Source organism: Cinclus cinclus, chromosome 6 (genome assembly GCF_963662255.1).
Source record: "Cinclus cinclus chromosome 6, bCinCin1.1, whole genome shotgun sequence".
Lineage (NCBI taxonomy): Eukaryota > Metazoa > Chordata > Aves > Passeriformes > Cinclidae > Cinclus > Cinclus cinclus.
The window spans coordinates 45,778,407-45,794,078 of record NC_085051.1 but is presented as its reverse complement, the minus strand read 5'-3'; the positions used below and the strand labels follow the sequence as shown (position 1 = coordinate 45,794,078).

Below are 15,672 nucleotides of genomic sequence, written 5' to 3'. Positions count from 1 at the left end.
GAAAATGGCCTTAAATTGTTCTAGGGGAGGTTTAGATTGAACATTAGAAATCATCTATTCACAGAAAGGGTAGTCAAGCATTGGAACAGACTAAGGAAGTGTGGAGTCGCCATCCCTGGAAGTGTTTCAAAAAAATGTGTAAACATGGCACTTGGGTTTTTGTGGCAAACAGTAGTAGTTCGGTTAATGATTGTACTCAAAAATCTTAGAGGACATTTCCAACCTTAAGTGTTCTATGATTCAGTTCATAACACTGAAAATGGTACTATATGGGTGAAAAGAAACAGCAGTCATATGCTCAATTAATTTCAGAGATAAACTTGGTTCTTTACGGTGAAACCTGAAAACAAGGAAACATGGCAGAATGGAGAGTGCATAAGCCAATGACAAGTGGTACTTCTCTGTTCTCTCTAATAATACACTAAAGAGAAGATCTCCAGCTTCACCTTGAAGTCCTTCTCCTGCATTGCTCTTCCTATGCAATGGAGTGAACCTCTTCAATTTGCTACTTTCTTTTTATTCAGACTAATATGGAGATATTAGTGGAAGTGATTGAGTCTAAGGGGTGTAGCAGCCTCTTGTCACTGAAGACCATTCATGGAAGCTGAGTGTATGACTCCCCAGCAGAGTGAGAGGATATACAGCAGAATAATTTTTCTTTGAGTGTGAGAAAAACAGGAACAGCCAAGACATTACAGATTGCTAATGTTTTCCAAGTTATAGCTTGTAAACATATTATTTAATTTTCTATTTTGTTAATACAAGTCCTGCACTATTCGTGCCTGTGATCCCTGAAAAATAAGTGGTTTGTGAGATTGTCTCTCAAAAGCACATAAATTCATTATATGAGCAGCAACACCACTGGCGGAATGGTAATGTCAACAAGTCTCTTTTCTGGCACCAGCTCTTCCCTCCCTGAAAGTATAACCTTAAAGGCCAGTACTCCTCTTTGAAGAAGGCTGTGTGCAAGTGGGTGATGCTGCTACTCCCCTGCACCAGCTGCCTGTGCTGCCTTTGCACCTAGGTTGCACTCCCCAAGCAGCACAGCTGGTGCTTCCCTAACATTCACTATGGAGGTGTGGCAATGCTGCTGGAGAGCCTCCCATCAGGTGTGGCTGGCTGTTCCTTTCCACAGAGTCACCTCCTTGCTGGAACAGCACACAAATTCTGCACTCACACAATGCAAATAGGCTTTCAGTCTAGCCCCTGTCCTCCTTCACAAGCCAGCCCCAATTACAGAGTCTGGACCAGACAGTTCCTAATACAAGCCAGTCAGTAGAGCCTGTTGGGCTCAGGCTTTTTGCACAAAAGGGTGAAGTAGCTGCCATCCACAATAGATGAGGGCTGTTGTGCTGGGATGCCTCTCTTCCCACCAGCCTATGTGCAGAGCACAGCCTCTCCTCAGCCAGCCCTCTATAACTGGTTTTTCAAAGGGCCTCTTGCATAGTGCTGCTCTTGTGTTGCTGACTGCTCTCACCTGGCAGGCACAGCAGCCTAGTGAGACCCTTCCTTGCAATTTCCATTCAATAGTGTATGCTAGATAAGGCTTAGACTGCACCTACTTCAGTAAGTAGCTGGAAAAGTTTAGCATACCACAGAAAAGAAAACCCTTTTTTCCACTAAATTAGATGTTAGGCATAATGCAAGCAGCTTTCTCCTTCATCTAAACCCAAATTCATCACTGAAGTCAATTGGAGCTGCACCTTTACAATTAGGAAAATAATTTGACCCAGTAAGGTGTCACAGAACAGACTTTGGTGGATTACACAGACTGAAGAGAGAGCAGAATGTTACCCATTGAATTTACTATCATGTTTGTTTTGGGAGCTAAATTATTCTTCCTAATTCTGCTAGCAGTGTAATATTCTGTCTCAGTAATGGAAAGCATATGAAAGCAAGCAGATGGTGAAAGCAGAAAAAAATCCCAGCATGTCCTGATAATGTAGTAAGCAAGTTCATTTTTTTGGCATTAGGCTTTCATAACCAAGGCATGGTGATAACAAGTACAGACACATTTTTAGAGCACAGTTCATAAAAAAAAAAATTAAAAAAAAGATTACTTTTTGAGACTTCTGTATAGATAAAACCTAGATGTGAATGTTGTTAAATTAAACCCATAATTTATTATTGCTAGAAGATGAGTGACAGAAGAGATACTGGTCAGAGTGATTCCATCACAGCTCCTGTGTTCTCTCATATCATTGCAAATGTAGAGTCTTTTGCCCATTGATTTGCAAACATGCAGCCATCCTGCATCACAGAAATACCACAGACCCCTCAGTATAGGTTGTGATCACAGAGGGAATATTGAAACATAGAATTATTTTCCTTTAAAAGTATGCACCCTCCAGGTTGAAATTTTGAAGTATGAGGACATTGTTTCTTGGATATTTGTGTATATCTGCAGAACACGAAGCTCCCAGTCTGACTCTTGCTTTTCCTACGCACATGTCCCATTCTTTTAGAACAGAAGGCAGAACAGCCTCAGTGGGAAAAACACCCATTTGTTTAGCAAGTTTGAGAAAATTGAGACAACCTTGACTTGCTGGCTGAGCAAAAGGCCCTGAATGTGCTTCCTGGGGAGGACACTATCCAGCCTGATGACCTTCAGACTACATTTTTAAGTGTCAGGGCAAAACATGGGCAGAAACAATGCCAGATTCACCACTTATCATTTTAAGATTTCTCAAAGAAGGGATAAATTAATCTTTTTTATGATTTTTGTTTGAAGCAATGAGGCCACATCTTCATGTAGCTGCAACCTGGACCGACCTTCAGCTTCCAGGAGTTTGTTTCAGACAGAACAAGGAGGAGACATGAAAACCACTGCTGCAGTGTCAAATGCTAGTGTACAATTGAGGGAATGAATCTAGATCTGACCTCATTGATCTCTTCTATTGGGAAAATGGATGAAGAGAGAGCCCCATTTCTCAATAAAGTTTCTAGTTGGTTACAATCCTTTTTTCCCACCTTGCGCTAGTACAGCAAACCGAGTAATGTGAAGGTTTTGTTTTTAAAAAATATTTTATATGCACTGGTTCATTTTTGCCTTGAAGACAAAAATGTAGAAGTGTGGTTTTGATTGTTTGATCCATCTGAGGACCCTGTGTTTTCTGCTTCCTGAGGAAAGTTTTCTCCCTTTATAATTTTAATAATGGCTTGCTGATTTGCAACCTCCCAGGAGGTTTCTTACAGATTGCTTTTCGTATCTTTGGGACGTGGTGGTGACATAATTCAGATTGCTTTGATGTCCTTATATTCCTTTCACTTCATTACTTGGGCAGGACACAAAGCAGGAAGAAAATATAATTGACAATCTTGTCCTCAGGTCACAGCTGTTTTCCTGCTCCTTTGCCTGTGGCACCATTTTTCCTGATGTCACCTCCCCTTTCCAGGTCTTGGAGACATGGTAGGGCAGGCAGGTGACCTTTGCTGTCAAGGTCAAGTGGCTTTGACAGCCTGAGCTGGGGCAAAGCCTGAGCATTTCTCCTGGCAGAGCCTTGGGAAGGTACTGACCTGGGGACGGGCTCCAAAACAGCTGCTCAGACCCCCATGCCAGGGCAGTGATGGGCTGTCTGTCTGCTGGGCAGAGCCCCTGGCTGAAATGGCTGTCGGGCCACTGGCAGCAGGTCATGTCAGAGTATTGCCTTCCTCTGCTGTGCTGCCATTCTCTAATCCCTGCATTTCTTACAGGACAACACCCTGAGGTCCCTCCCACAGAGATTTGAGACCTTGATCCCAAATTGCTTAGGTTGAGCTCAGCAATCCTATTTTCAAAGCAAAGCCTGCCTCCTTGAGTAAACAAATTTCCCTTTCAGCTTTTCCTTGAAAATCCTGCAGCAAATGGGTTTAAATGCAGTGTCTGTGTGTAACTGCTCTTTTTGGTTCGTTTCCGTAATGAGCCATAACATATGTGTGTGTCTTTGCACACCTCGGAACAATGCTAGGCAAGCATTAGGGGATTTTTGTAACAACTAGTGAATGTGCTGCTTTTCACAGCTCACCCAAACACTCCTGCCTGATAATCCTGCCTGCAGAAGGATGTTATCTGTATTTCTAGGATCAGGGGAGGGGGGAGGGGAAGAAAAAAAAAGTGGGAGGCATGTCTGAATATTTTAAACTGTTAATTCTGATGCAAGCAAGTTGCATAGAGGACATTTCTTGGATGGGGAAGCCTGAGGAGGTGTGTTTGTGGAGCTGTAACACTGTCCAGAGAACGAATTTCAGTGAGAAGTGCAGAACCTTGAGCTCTCTGCTGTTTCCTGTCTCTGTGCATCCTTGATTGAACTGCCCTATTTCTCCCACTGACAAGCACAGTGCTGGTATATCCTCCAGTACAGCCATCCTCAGACATTCTAATGCACAGTAAGTGAATTAAAACCACAGCAGCACCATATGTACCTTGCACATGTGTAACAGTGCAGGAGCAGTATTTGCCCCAATTATGTCTCCATTAGCACAGGGAAGTGCAGCACACAGATGGTCAAGAGCCATCACTTACCACTGCATGAGCAGCAACTCCAGAGCTGTGCAGGAGGGGTGCTTTCCCTGAGCCTGACTTCCCCTGAGCCCCTGACTCTTGAACTAACCTTGTCAGAAATGTTCTAGCCCTGGGGCTCAGAAAACATATTTCTGAAGAGTAAGAATTTTGCTGCATTTCTGATTTCTACCTGAAGCAACCCAGCCTCCACTACCTAACAGGCATTTTTGAGATGGATCTTTAGACCAAGTCCTTCATATTTCAATATAAAGGTGCACTGGTATTCAACACATTGCATTTTTCAGGAATAGACATTTCCAGGAAAATACAGCTGGATGTTTTTGCCCAGTGGTGGTTCTTCCATCTTTGCTTACTGTCAAAAGCAAAAGATCTTGCTGTAATCCACCTTCTCGGTGAGGATGAGTCTCTGAGACAACAGTGTTCCTGCAGGAGAAGTGAGGCAGGAAGCAACACTTGAGAACAGAGAACTGCATGGCTGGAAGGCATATTTGCTTATGGCAAAATATAATGTGCATCTATTTTTTGAAAAATCATCTATGTCCAGTTCTAGCTTCAGCAGACACACAGCACCAACCTCCTGTCTATGCCCAATGCTCCAATGCTAGCACCAACACCACAGCCCTGCCCCACTCTCACTTGGACCATGTCACTCTGCAGAGATTTTTGTTGCACCAAAGTCAGGAAATTCAGTTATAGTTCCCACAACAACCATAAATCCAGGTATTCTGAACAAATACTGTAAAACAAGTAGTTATTTGCACAAGTGTTTCTCAGTAGATGCATGAGAAATCCAATGTTACAGTAGGCTTGGAGATGCTGTATGCATCTCCACACCTGCCCCTGCAAAACTTGAAACATAGCTGAAAGAGGGGCTTTGGAGTAAAACCTTCTGATAGCTGATGCCAGGCACCAGATGTTCTTGGGTAGCTGTGAAATTTCTGGTGACTTGAGGCTATAATCCTGGTGTTGGAGAAAGTGGCAGCCACATTATATGTCAGAGTCGGTAAGCAGTAGGTGTCTGCTGAACTCCACAGCAATGCAGGCTAACCAGCATTCTCACACAACACTGTGTCTCCTGCTCTGTTTACTGCCTTTAAGTGGACTTCATCAATATGGTAGCTGAGGGCTTCACACTTGTTAACATTTGTCTCTGCAGAGGTCTGTGAGGAACTGTTATTCCTATTTCACAGGAGAAGACCGAACCAGCAAGAGGCCATACATCCACACCAGGGTCTCAGACAGTCTGCAGCAGGGTCTGTGCCTCCCAAGTCTGAGGATCATAACCTCATTTTCCAGTAGTGACAGAACCAAAATCTCACAAGTAAATAAGTGCCAGGACCTGCTGGTTGGAGTCCACAGGCTGTGGCCTCCAGTCCCCAGCAGCATTCATATTTTCCTCTCTTATTTCAAATATTTTATTGAAATGTTATCTTGTCTAGTCTAAAGAATGGTCCCACTTGCTCTTGAGAGTTGTACTCTGTGAAGGAAAATGTTGAAAATTGTTATTACCCCCAGTGTTTGGGCACAGACACACAAGGGTGGATCCTCCACAGTCAGGACCCTACTATCCCTTTACTACCCCAGCCTCCACTCTCTGTCTGCAGTTGCACAGTGCAAGAACTACCAGCCCCTCAGTCCCTCCCCACCTGTTCCAAGGCTGTGCTCCTTTCTCAAGCACAAGTACACTTGTATCTCTCGAGTGACAAGGATGTGTGTGTGGCATCAGTGGCATCAGTCCAGATACACATTAATGTATCAGAAGATAAAGAAGAGAGAAAAAACTGTGTCTCACATTCTGAGATGACCCACTGTAAAGAAAGATCCGAGCTGTGATGTTCCTGCCTCTGGATACACTCTCTCTTAAAGCAGGCAGGAGTTCAAATCTCCAGCTCTGTTTCAGTCCTATCCGCTAATAAAAACCCCAGGTGTACTGGAAGTACTATAGATGTCTGCTTTGGCGTGTGAAGTGTGCATCACTTGCCTCATTGCCTTAAAAGCCGTAAATCTCTGTTTAGCTTGATGGTTACTTAGTAATGAAAACCAGTGGCCAAATCAGTTATCTGAAAGAGGATAAATGACAACTTGCTCCACACTCTATATAAGTCAGGCAGATAGCTTCAAAGCCTTTATCGGTTCCACATGGCTGGGTCTATCCAGAGTGGTTGAAACAGGCCAGAATACAGTGCTTTATCATCCTGGCATGTCCAAGCCATCCTGTTGCTGACCAACCAAGGCATTGAAATACATGGGTATTTCTTAAGTTTCCACTGTGATAAGACATAGCACCCTGTGACAGTTTATAAACAAACAGCAACCGTATTTAGTCATACCTTAAAGTTTGGTAAATGTCCTACCCAGCTATCTCAAAGCACTTCACAAACCTGGTCCTTCTCTTAACTCAGGAATTCATTGCAGTGGGTAAGATGACTTCACAGGGATTTGTTTGTGTTTTCTATTTTCCATCTTTAAATTGGAAAGAAGGCTATTCAGCCATTTTTGTGAGGGGATTTGGGAAGTCTGCAAGGAGAATGGTGTTTAGGTATCAGATATCAGTAGCAGCCTGTCACATTGAATTCAGCAAGAGAATGGCTGGCTCTGCTGTTGCAGCACTCATGGAGGACTCAACTCCCAGATGAATTAAGACTGTGTGACTGAGTCTTTTTGCATATTCTTGCCACACCTGTAAAATGGAGACAATAATGTTTCCCTGATTGCATAAATTTTGGGAGATAGTACATTAATGGTACTGAGACCATCACCATGCAGCACCATGCAACAAATAATTCTGCAACAGTCACACTCATGGCATTCATTTGTATTCAGCAGACTGTGGAAGGAACTGAACTATTAACACATCTACTCTGGGGCAAAATTCTTGGAGACCACATCCAGACATCCAGGTGTCTCCTGAACTTCATGAGGTGTGGTGTCCAAGTTTGGGCTTGAATGTAGGTTGCACAGCTAATTCCTACTTAATTTATAATAACCTGAACCTCAACATGAACGCCAACCACTGACTTACTAGGAACCTGAATCAGCTGCCCATTTTGTCCCTTGGGTCTATGTCTTGAAATTACTCTATTGTCTGCTGCAATCTACTCTGAAGCTAAGATTTGTTTCTACAGGAGGCAGGGAAACATTATGTCGCCAAACTACTTCCAGTCTTTTCCAGGATTACAAGTCAGGGAATGGTGGGTAGATCTTGTGATTTTCATCCTACAATTTAAACCAGATGGGCTAGCCTCACAGCATAAACATTTAAGCAAGAAAAGCAAAAAATTGGCAGAAGTAGTTCTGTTTCCTGATTAACTGTGTTGTTATGACTTACATTTTTTAACAAGATGCAGATAGAGCTAGTTTACAAGATAACTTGATCACCGTCTTTGATTCATCCCAATAAAATGCAGAGGTTTTGTTTTTGCTGTACAATACTCCAGCCCTAGTGCTTGTAACAGGTACAGGGGCTAATATCTACGAGCTTTCCCTCTTGAGAAAAAACAAGGTGAAGACACAAAATGCAGCAGCTGTTGCATAGCCAGAGCCACTGGGATGTGAGTAGGACAGGAATTGTTGCAGGCAATGAGAGGGAGGATTTAACCTGAATCTAAGCTCAAGAAAAAAATTATGAATCCACAAGTCCACACTGTATTTTATTGTTTGTTGCCACCATGTTGTTTACTTGCAGTTCCTTCATTTTGATACAGGTATCAATACCTGAAAAGTATTGTATGTGTGGTTGGCATACTGAACTAATAGAATAGTGGTAAAAATCTCTTTCCTGTTCATTTACCCTTTACATACATGAAAGACAAGACAGTATCAGAAACAGAGGCAGAAAAAGAGACCCAGATAATTAGATGCTACTCATCTCAGAACTTAAAAGCCAGTGAAATAAGTAAGATGTTGTGAAAAAATTTCTGCCATGATTAAAATGGCTGATTAGTGAGAGCTGCAGTGAAGACCAGTGTATGGGGCCATGCTAAAAACATTGCTGGAAGAAGCCAGGTTGACATACCTGGGAAAACTCAAAGCCAGATGAAGTTACATGGGAATTTCAAACCCAGGCTTGCAGGATGAATGCTTAGCTTCTATGGCACACAGCAAATTAGCACAACACCAGAACAGACTTGAAGCTCTTCCTCCACAGCCCTGGGCACCAATAAAGCTAAAATTAACATCATTTGCCCAAGCCACGTCTTGGGAAGCTGCCAGGAATGGCCATTGTGGCAGGTAAAGCCCCAGGTTTTGACAAATCCCGAAGTAATAGAGGTTAAGAGATTAATGGTCTGATTTTCACTCTTTTGACTGTAATGCATGTGCTGTTCTACCCAGGTCTGAGGCACTGTGGCAGCCCAAAGCCTCTGAAGCAGATTTGGGGATGGAGTGGCTGAATTTGCTGAGTTGGCAAAGAGCTCTGGGAGATCTGTCAGGACAGTTGCAGAAGCCACTTGGAGCAGCATCATAGCACTTTCTGACTGTTCCGCAGCCACAGCAAACTGGGATGCTCTGCATTTTTAGTCCATCTCTATTTTAAATATTTACGTGAACCACCTGAGGAAGTGGTCTGTGCTGAACAGGGTTACCTTTTGCTGAAGGAGACTGAGACTGTCCACGATGGTGGTTCAGCAGCATTGCTTCAGAAGCAGAGCAGAGCTACACCAGGGAGCAAAATCCTTAACCCTGCCCACGTCAGACATAGGAAAGTGCAACTGCCTGGGCTCAGCAGCATGGTGGGAGGGCAGCATGGAGGGTGCCACACTGAGAAGGATGAGAAGTGGGAGAACCACAGAGAAGGGGAAAGGCCTAGGAAGCAGATGCTGATGTGAATGAGGAGGTACAGTGAACATCCCTGTGTCTCAGTCTAGATATAGAACAGCTAGAAAAACTGACTGAATTTTTTGTGGTTGTAACCAAACTAACAACCTGTAAATGCTGAGTAAATTCCAGGATGACTAATGAAAGAATTGAAAAGAAAAACTAATTCTACAAAACATTGAAGACTACTGTGCTTCCTAATGATTCCTTCAGAGAGACAGCTAGGACTAACTTTGGAAGTAGCAGAACAACTTCATAAATGTTTTCTGGTGGTTTTATATTATTCTAAATCCTGCTTCTCAATACTTGTTAGTTGTTTTTGTTTTCTTTTTTCCCACTAACCATAAAACATATGCTGTCTTGTATCCTGGTTACATGAGATTAGCAGATAACTTTATTTTTCACAGTCAGTTTTTCAGCGTTTCTGCCACTGAAGATCCTCTTCTACAGCTTCAAGTTGGAAAAATCTTTGTGGCAGATTTGGCATTGCCTGTAATAATTTATGAATGTGATGTGTTGACATGTTTATTGTGTGCATACATTGAGCTACTTCAATAGCTGGATTGTCAAGATATGTACCCAAGAGAGAGCAGATGGATCCAGGCGTACATTTTTGAGGAAACACTTGGGAAACAAAGCAAGTGCTCCTCACTGTGATGTTTTGGCTGGGCCCCTGTTAGGCTCACTGGAGAGATTTCCCTGGGAGAAATGTGGGGGCCTGCAAAGCAAGACATGAAAGACCCCAGAGAATTTACAGAGTTCCATTTAAACAGACATTTTTGTGAGCAAGATTCCAAAAGGGGTTGAATGTGCTCAGATCTGTAGATATTTAATTTAGTAGATGTTGGCATGACTACAAGAAAAAGTCCATGTGAAATATTTTTTAACCAACATGCTTTATTTCATTGGTAAAGTGACTCTTCTTTTTTAAAAATGTTTCAGTCATGCAGGAAGGCTGAAGGGCCCTCTTCTCATGTATGTGTGTGAGCTTGGAAGATGCATGGGGTAGACTGGAGCTTGTGTTCAGTATAGTATGTGGGAATCACATTATCCCATGCATGGAAAGCTCAAGGCCTGCTATAAGCAGAAGGCAAGCCAGAAAGATCACAGGCAACCAGAGATACAGCAGAAACCATAAGAAGACCATCACCTTTCTTGTAAGTCCTTACATACATTCTACTAATGGTTTTTATTAAACATTTAAGCCTTATCATTCAAGAAATTAATATTTGTTACAAAAAAGCTGTCCCATTAACACAAAGTACAAGCTGAAACAAAGCTAATGAGCCTTAATACTTGCAGGATAATTCAAAGTTTAAAGGTGATATTAACAAAAATAAAATAAGGGAGAGTGGAAAACTCCAGTTTCATTGTCCACTAGAGAACCTAAATTTTTTCCTTTTGGATCATAAAATTAAATCTATTGCTCAACTCTTACACTGTTCCTAAAGTAGAACAAAAACACATATATGTGCATAATTAAGTACCCCTATGTGACCGTAAAAGGTCTCATTGGCTGTTCAAGGGGAAGGCGTGTGGGACTTGATTCAGCAGCATGAAAGAGGGAATGGCATTACTGTAATCTCCCTGTATTTCTTTACTTTGATGGGGCTCAGCCTTATGTGGTAGAGTGATGGGGTGTACAGCAGTGGCAACTGTGTTCCAGTGCAGAGTCTGAGCTGTGTACCTTGTGCTTCTGAGACACAACAGCAAACTGACCTGGAACTGCACAGGTATTTATCCTATGGAAATCATACCTCAAATCAGACACACAAAAAATCTGAGGCACTGGGTATATTAGATACACCTGAAAAGTTAGGCGAATTTTTTATTTATTTGACTTCTGTTTTTGCAATGTCAGTTATGAATGGTAAATAAGTAAGTGGAAAAAAGTCACTGAGTCCTGCCCTTGAAAAAATTATCTAGCTTAAAGTGCTGGCATTTCAATCTTTGTGTTCAAATTAAGAGACTAAACAAGTTCAAGAAACAAACAGGGTGAACAGCACAGCTCTAAAATGACATTTTGGAAGTGACAATTAAGCAGTTGTATGGTGACCAGTCTCCTACCACAGTTATGCTCACTCTTACATGGCCCCCATTAGCCACACCACTTGTCCTGGGAGCTCCACGCACATCCCAGTCTTGATTAAAAAATTTTAGAAGTAAAAAAAGGGAACAGCTATCAACATAACACAATGGAGTTGTGGGGCAGGGCATACACAGGAGCACATCTCATGCAACACCTAGGTCCACTCTTTGATAAATAATCACATCTTGCTACAGCAAGACCTGGAAGAGGCACAAGAGGTTTTATAGACAGACTTAGACCCACTCAGTAGATGCAGTCAAGCTCCTTTTGAGGTGCCTCCCCTGTGAGACTGGAGCCTTTCCCAAAAGGGATCCCTGTGGCAAAGGGCCTCTCATCTACTTGACCCTGGAGCAAGCACCACATTGAGCCAGCAGCAGAGAGGAGGCAGCAGAGACATTTTTTCCTGAGGTAGAAGAGTCATCTGTGCCCTGGGGCTGCTCTGGGGGCTGCAAACTCAGACCAAGAGACAGAAATAACCCAGGAGTTGTTAGCTGGAGAGCTTGGATTTGCAGATTCTCCAGGACAGCAAGGCTTAATGAAAAACTCCAAGGAAAATTAGATAAAATGGACTGATGTGGACATCAGAAAACTTCTACAGCATAAATCATAAATTCTCCCCAGTTTGGACAGAGGTAAGAATTTCATCTCCATTAATTTAATCCGGCAGGGAGAGATAAAGCAGCCTCTACATGGGAGAGTTAACATTGCTTGCATTGATACAGAGAGACAAGATGCACTTGCAGGCATAGGAAAAATGCATCTCTGAGAAATTTTCCACTATTAATATTTTTCCCTTGCAAATGTGGGTCTTCTAAAACACTCCTTTCTTTTGGAAGGATCTAAATGAGGAGGAGGTGGGAAGTAGAGCTACAAAGCATGTAAGAAAGCCTCAAATACATGAGTGGGAGGAAGGAGGAAGAAATGAAAGAATAATGAAGCTTGCATCACTGAAAGCAAACAACAGAAGAAGGGAAATGCACGTACTTGTGGCTAAATTTTGAAGAAACTTAGGCCGAGGTTTCAAACGACTGTGGTTAGCATAGATGCAGGCACAGATTAATTCAGATGATCTGATCAAAGACCAAAGAAATGTTAAAACTGATTTCATTAGGAAAAATACCTGCCTTAGAGTTAATGGGTAAGCACAGGAAAAGATGCCTTGTTTGTACTGTTGATATGAAGTAGCCCTGAGAGGATTATCAGCACCTGTAGTATCCAGGTTCTTTACAAGACTTGGGCATTACTTCAATGGGGCCAAGATTTTGCCCTTCATGGAGTCTGTTGGAATCTGTGAGATTTCCTCATGCAATGATGTTGCAAACAGGTACCTGTATGTTTAAATAAAATTAATAGAAATCTTGTTATTAACATGGTGCCCAGCGTCCTCAGCTCTAGCTGCATCAATAGTTGAGCCCAAATGTTCAGCTACTCTTGGAATGTTGTCACTAAAACTAAATCAGTCATTTCTACTTTGAGAGCTTCTCCAGTGGCCATCACTCTAGTGGTTATCCATCAGAATCAGGAAACAACCCTGGAAGAGGAGCCTGGGGTTGGGTTCATTGCACACCTGATTTTTGTCAGTGCTTTGCTGTAAGGGCATTCGGCAAGCCAGGCTGATCTATCCTGACACAGTCCTTGAAAATTTTGCAGAGCTTTTGCAGAGCAGTCAGCAAAAAACTTTCAACTGAACTGAATGAGCAACCTGTGTGTCTTACACAGGAATCCTGTGGGATGGGATTGTCTCTGTCTCACCAAAACCACCTACAAAATGAAAACTGTAACTTTGCTCAGGAAACCCCAAGATTTTATATTCACTTTGAAATAAACTGAGCCCATCCATCCATTGAAGAGGCGAGCATCAGGGAATCAACAGGAGGTTTTGCCATCTGCACAGACAAGCAATGCTCAGGGATCTAACTAGGATCAAGATGGGGGCAGGGAGAAGTTTCATGCCAGCAAGTTTTACAAATGGAAAGACTACACTGCTACTGCAACCTATACTGGCTTTTCAAAATCAGCTTGGAGACAGCAAGAAAAAAGGGCAGAGGAACAATTTTCCAGTTCCTAGTAAAGCTATATTTGATACAGATAGAAAACCCCATTCATTTTCTTTCTTCAAATCTTGTCATCAAAATTCAGAGTTGATACTTTTTGTACATCACTGTGCAATATGCTGGTGCAAAATCTGGGTCTCCTTGTGTCATGCCCACAGCAAAGCATGTTGATCTAGGGTTGGCAGTCCTGTAGAGTGGTGGAGTTTGAGTAGGCAGGAAAAAGAGTTGGGAGGATACAGCTGTCGTTCTGTCCTATGGCCAAGCAAGCTTTGTGTCCAGGAAAGAATGTATCCCTTATGGGAAAAGAAAAAAATCTCATCCCATCCTGAACCAGCCATTCCCACATTATGATAAAGTAAATCTAAAAGGATAAGCTAGGCTTTTCCTGTAATCACTAGAGCAATCACATGTACCTCGAGTTGTCGTTCTACAGGGTTGGTTAGAGAAAGCTAACCTAAAATTAATAATTAAATGCCCATTTACAGGCTTGACAGTCTCCAGACGTGTGGCAGTGCTGATAGCACCAGTTCCCACTGAGATCCTGCCAGCTTTTGCACTTGCAGAGGTGCCTCCTTTCAGCCCAAAGCTCCCTCCCACCTGCTTTCACGGCAGCAAGGCAGGACAAGCAGCAGGAGGAGGCAGAGAGGGAGGGCTGCAAAGGGGTAGAGGAGTGGGCAGGGGGAGACAGGTGCACCCTTGGCATTGCAGGCTCTTCTGGCATGGGGACGTTTCTCTGTGTTCAGCTGCAAGGAGGCGTCAGGCCTCGCTGAGACTCCCGGCGGGTAAGACGGTAAAAAAAACAACAGCGTTTAGTTGTATGTCTCGTTGTTCAAGGTGTAAAAGACCGGCTCCGGTGGTACGAAGGCCGTTCGCAGTCGCACCGCGACGACCAAGGCAGGCAGCCGAGGCGTGTGGGCACTCACCGGGGGTTGTGCCGCGACGGTCGGGACAGCGAGCCCCAGAGGGTTCCGCTGAAGGAAAAGGGACAGAACGCGGGGAACCCGCCTCCTCCGCTCGAGCCTGCTGCATCCCCGCACACCGGCACGAAAACACCCCCGAGGGCGCAGCACCTCCCAGCCCGCCCCCGCCAGCTTCCCGCTCCCGAAGTTTCCTTCGGGGAAGCCCGGCGCGGGCACCAGCCGCCAGCTGCGGGGGCCGGCTCGGCGGGGCGGGGCGGGCGGGCGGCGCTAGGGCCCGGCGGGGCGCGGCGCCGCCGGCGGGGGCGGGGTGGGGGCGGTAGCGGCGGCGCGGGCTGCGGCTGCCTCCGGCTGCCTCCCGCTGCCTCCCGCCGCGGGGCGCGGAGCGGGGCGGCCGCGGGGAGCGCCCATCACCCCGCGGCGGCGCGGGAGCGCAGGACGCGGACGGAGGTAACGGCGGGGGCGTTTCGCGGTGTCATCGGGAGCGTGCGCGGGTGCCCGCCCGCCCGCCCGCCCGGGCTCGCCGCTGTCGCCGCGCCCCGTCCCTCCCGGGCCGGGGAGCCGCGGCCAAAGTTTTGGGGCCTCTGGACCGGCGGGTGCCGCCGGCGGGCGGCGGCGCCGCTCCGGAGCGTTAGTGGGGGCTGCCCCGCGCTGCTGCCGCCGTCCCGCCGCCGAGCGGCCGGGCCAGCGACGGGCTGTGGGGAAGGGTAGGGAAGAGAAGGGAAGGGCGCCCTGGGGCGAGCCAGAGCCGCGTGCGGGGCGGGTGCCGAGTCGCATCCCGGGCGGGCTGCGTCCCCGACAGCGCGGCCCGTGGGCTCCGGCCCCGGCTCGGCGGGCGCTGGTGGGGCAGCGGCGCAGCCGGCGGCGGGCAGCCCCCCCACCGCTCCCTTTTGTTCCTGCGTGCCGCCGGCGCCTGGATCCCCGCCCGGAAAGAAGCCGCTCGGTACTTCCCGGGCTCCGTCTGTGCCTGCACACCCGCCTGAAGGGCATCCTCCTCCGGTAGCGTTGGTCTGTCAGAGCCGCCGGGAAAGGGGTTTTCCCCTTCCCACCACAGCTCCCCGTTGCCTGTCGGTCTTCAGTGCCGGCTCTTCACTTAACTGGACTTAGCGTGTGTTAATTCCTTCACAATGTGCGCGGGTGTCCCTGCGCCCTGGAGAAGGATTTCGTTATTGACTTGCCGACTGTGATGCGGCCAGGTATTATTTACATCATCAAACATATGCCTGTGTGAATCTGCTCGCACGGCTACAGTGCGGCGGCTCTTAGAGCCCAGTTTGCCGAAAGTTTAATTGCAGC

The 15,672-nt window shown here is 45.5% G+C and overlaps 1 protein-coding gene across 1 annotated transcript; it reads left to right on the top strand.

Annotated features, from left to right (window-relative positions):
* The first annotated feature begins 8,715 nt into the window (after nt 1-8,715).
* On the top strand, nt 8,716-15,087 carry LOC134045574 (myosin heavy chain IB). The gene is made up of 2 exons (XM_062495397.1): nt 8,716-8,731; nt 14,294-15,087. The coding sequence occupies exons 1-2, from the start codon at nt 8,716-8,718 to the stop codon at nt 15,085-15,087; spliced, it is 810 nt and encodes a 269-aa protein (XP_062351381.1).
* Nucleotides 15,088-15,672: the final 585 nt, after the last annotated feature.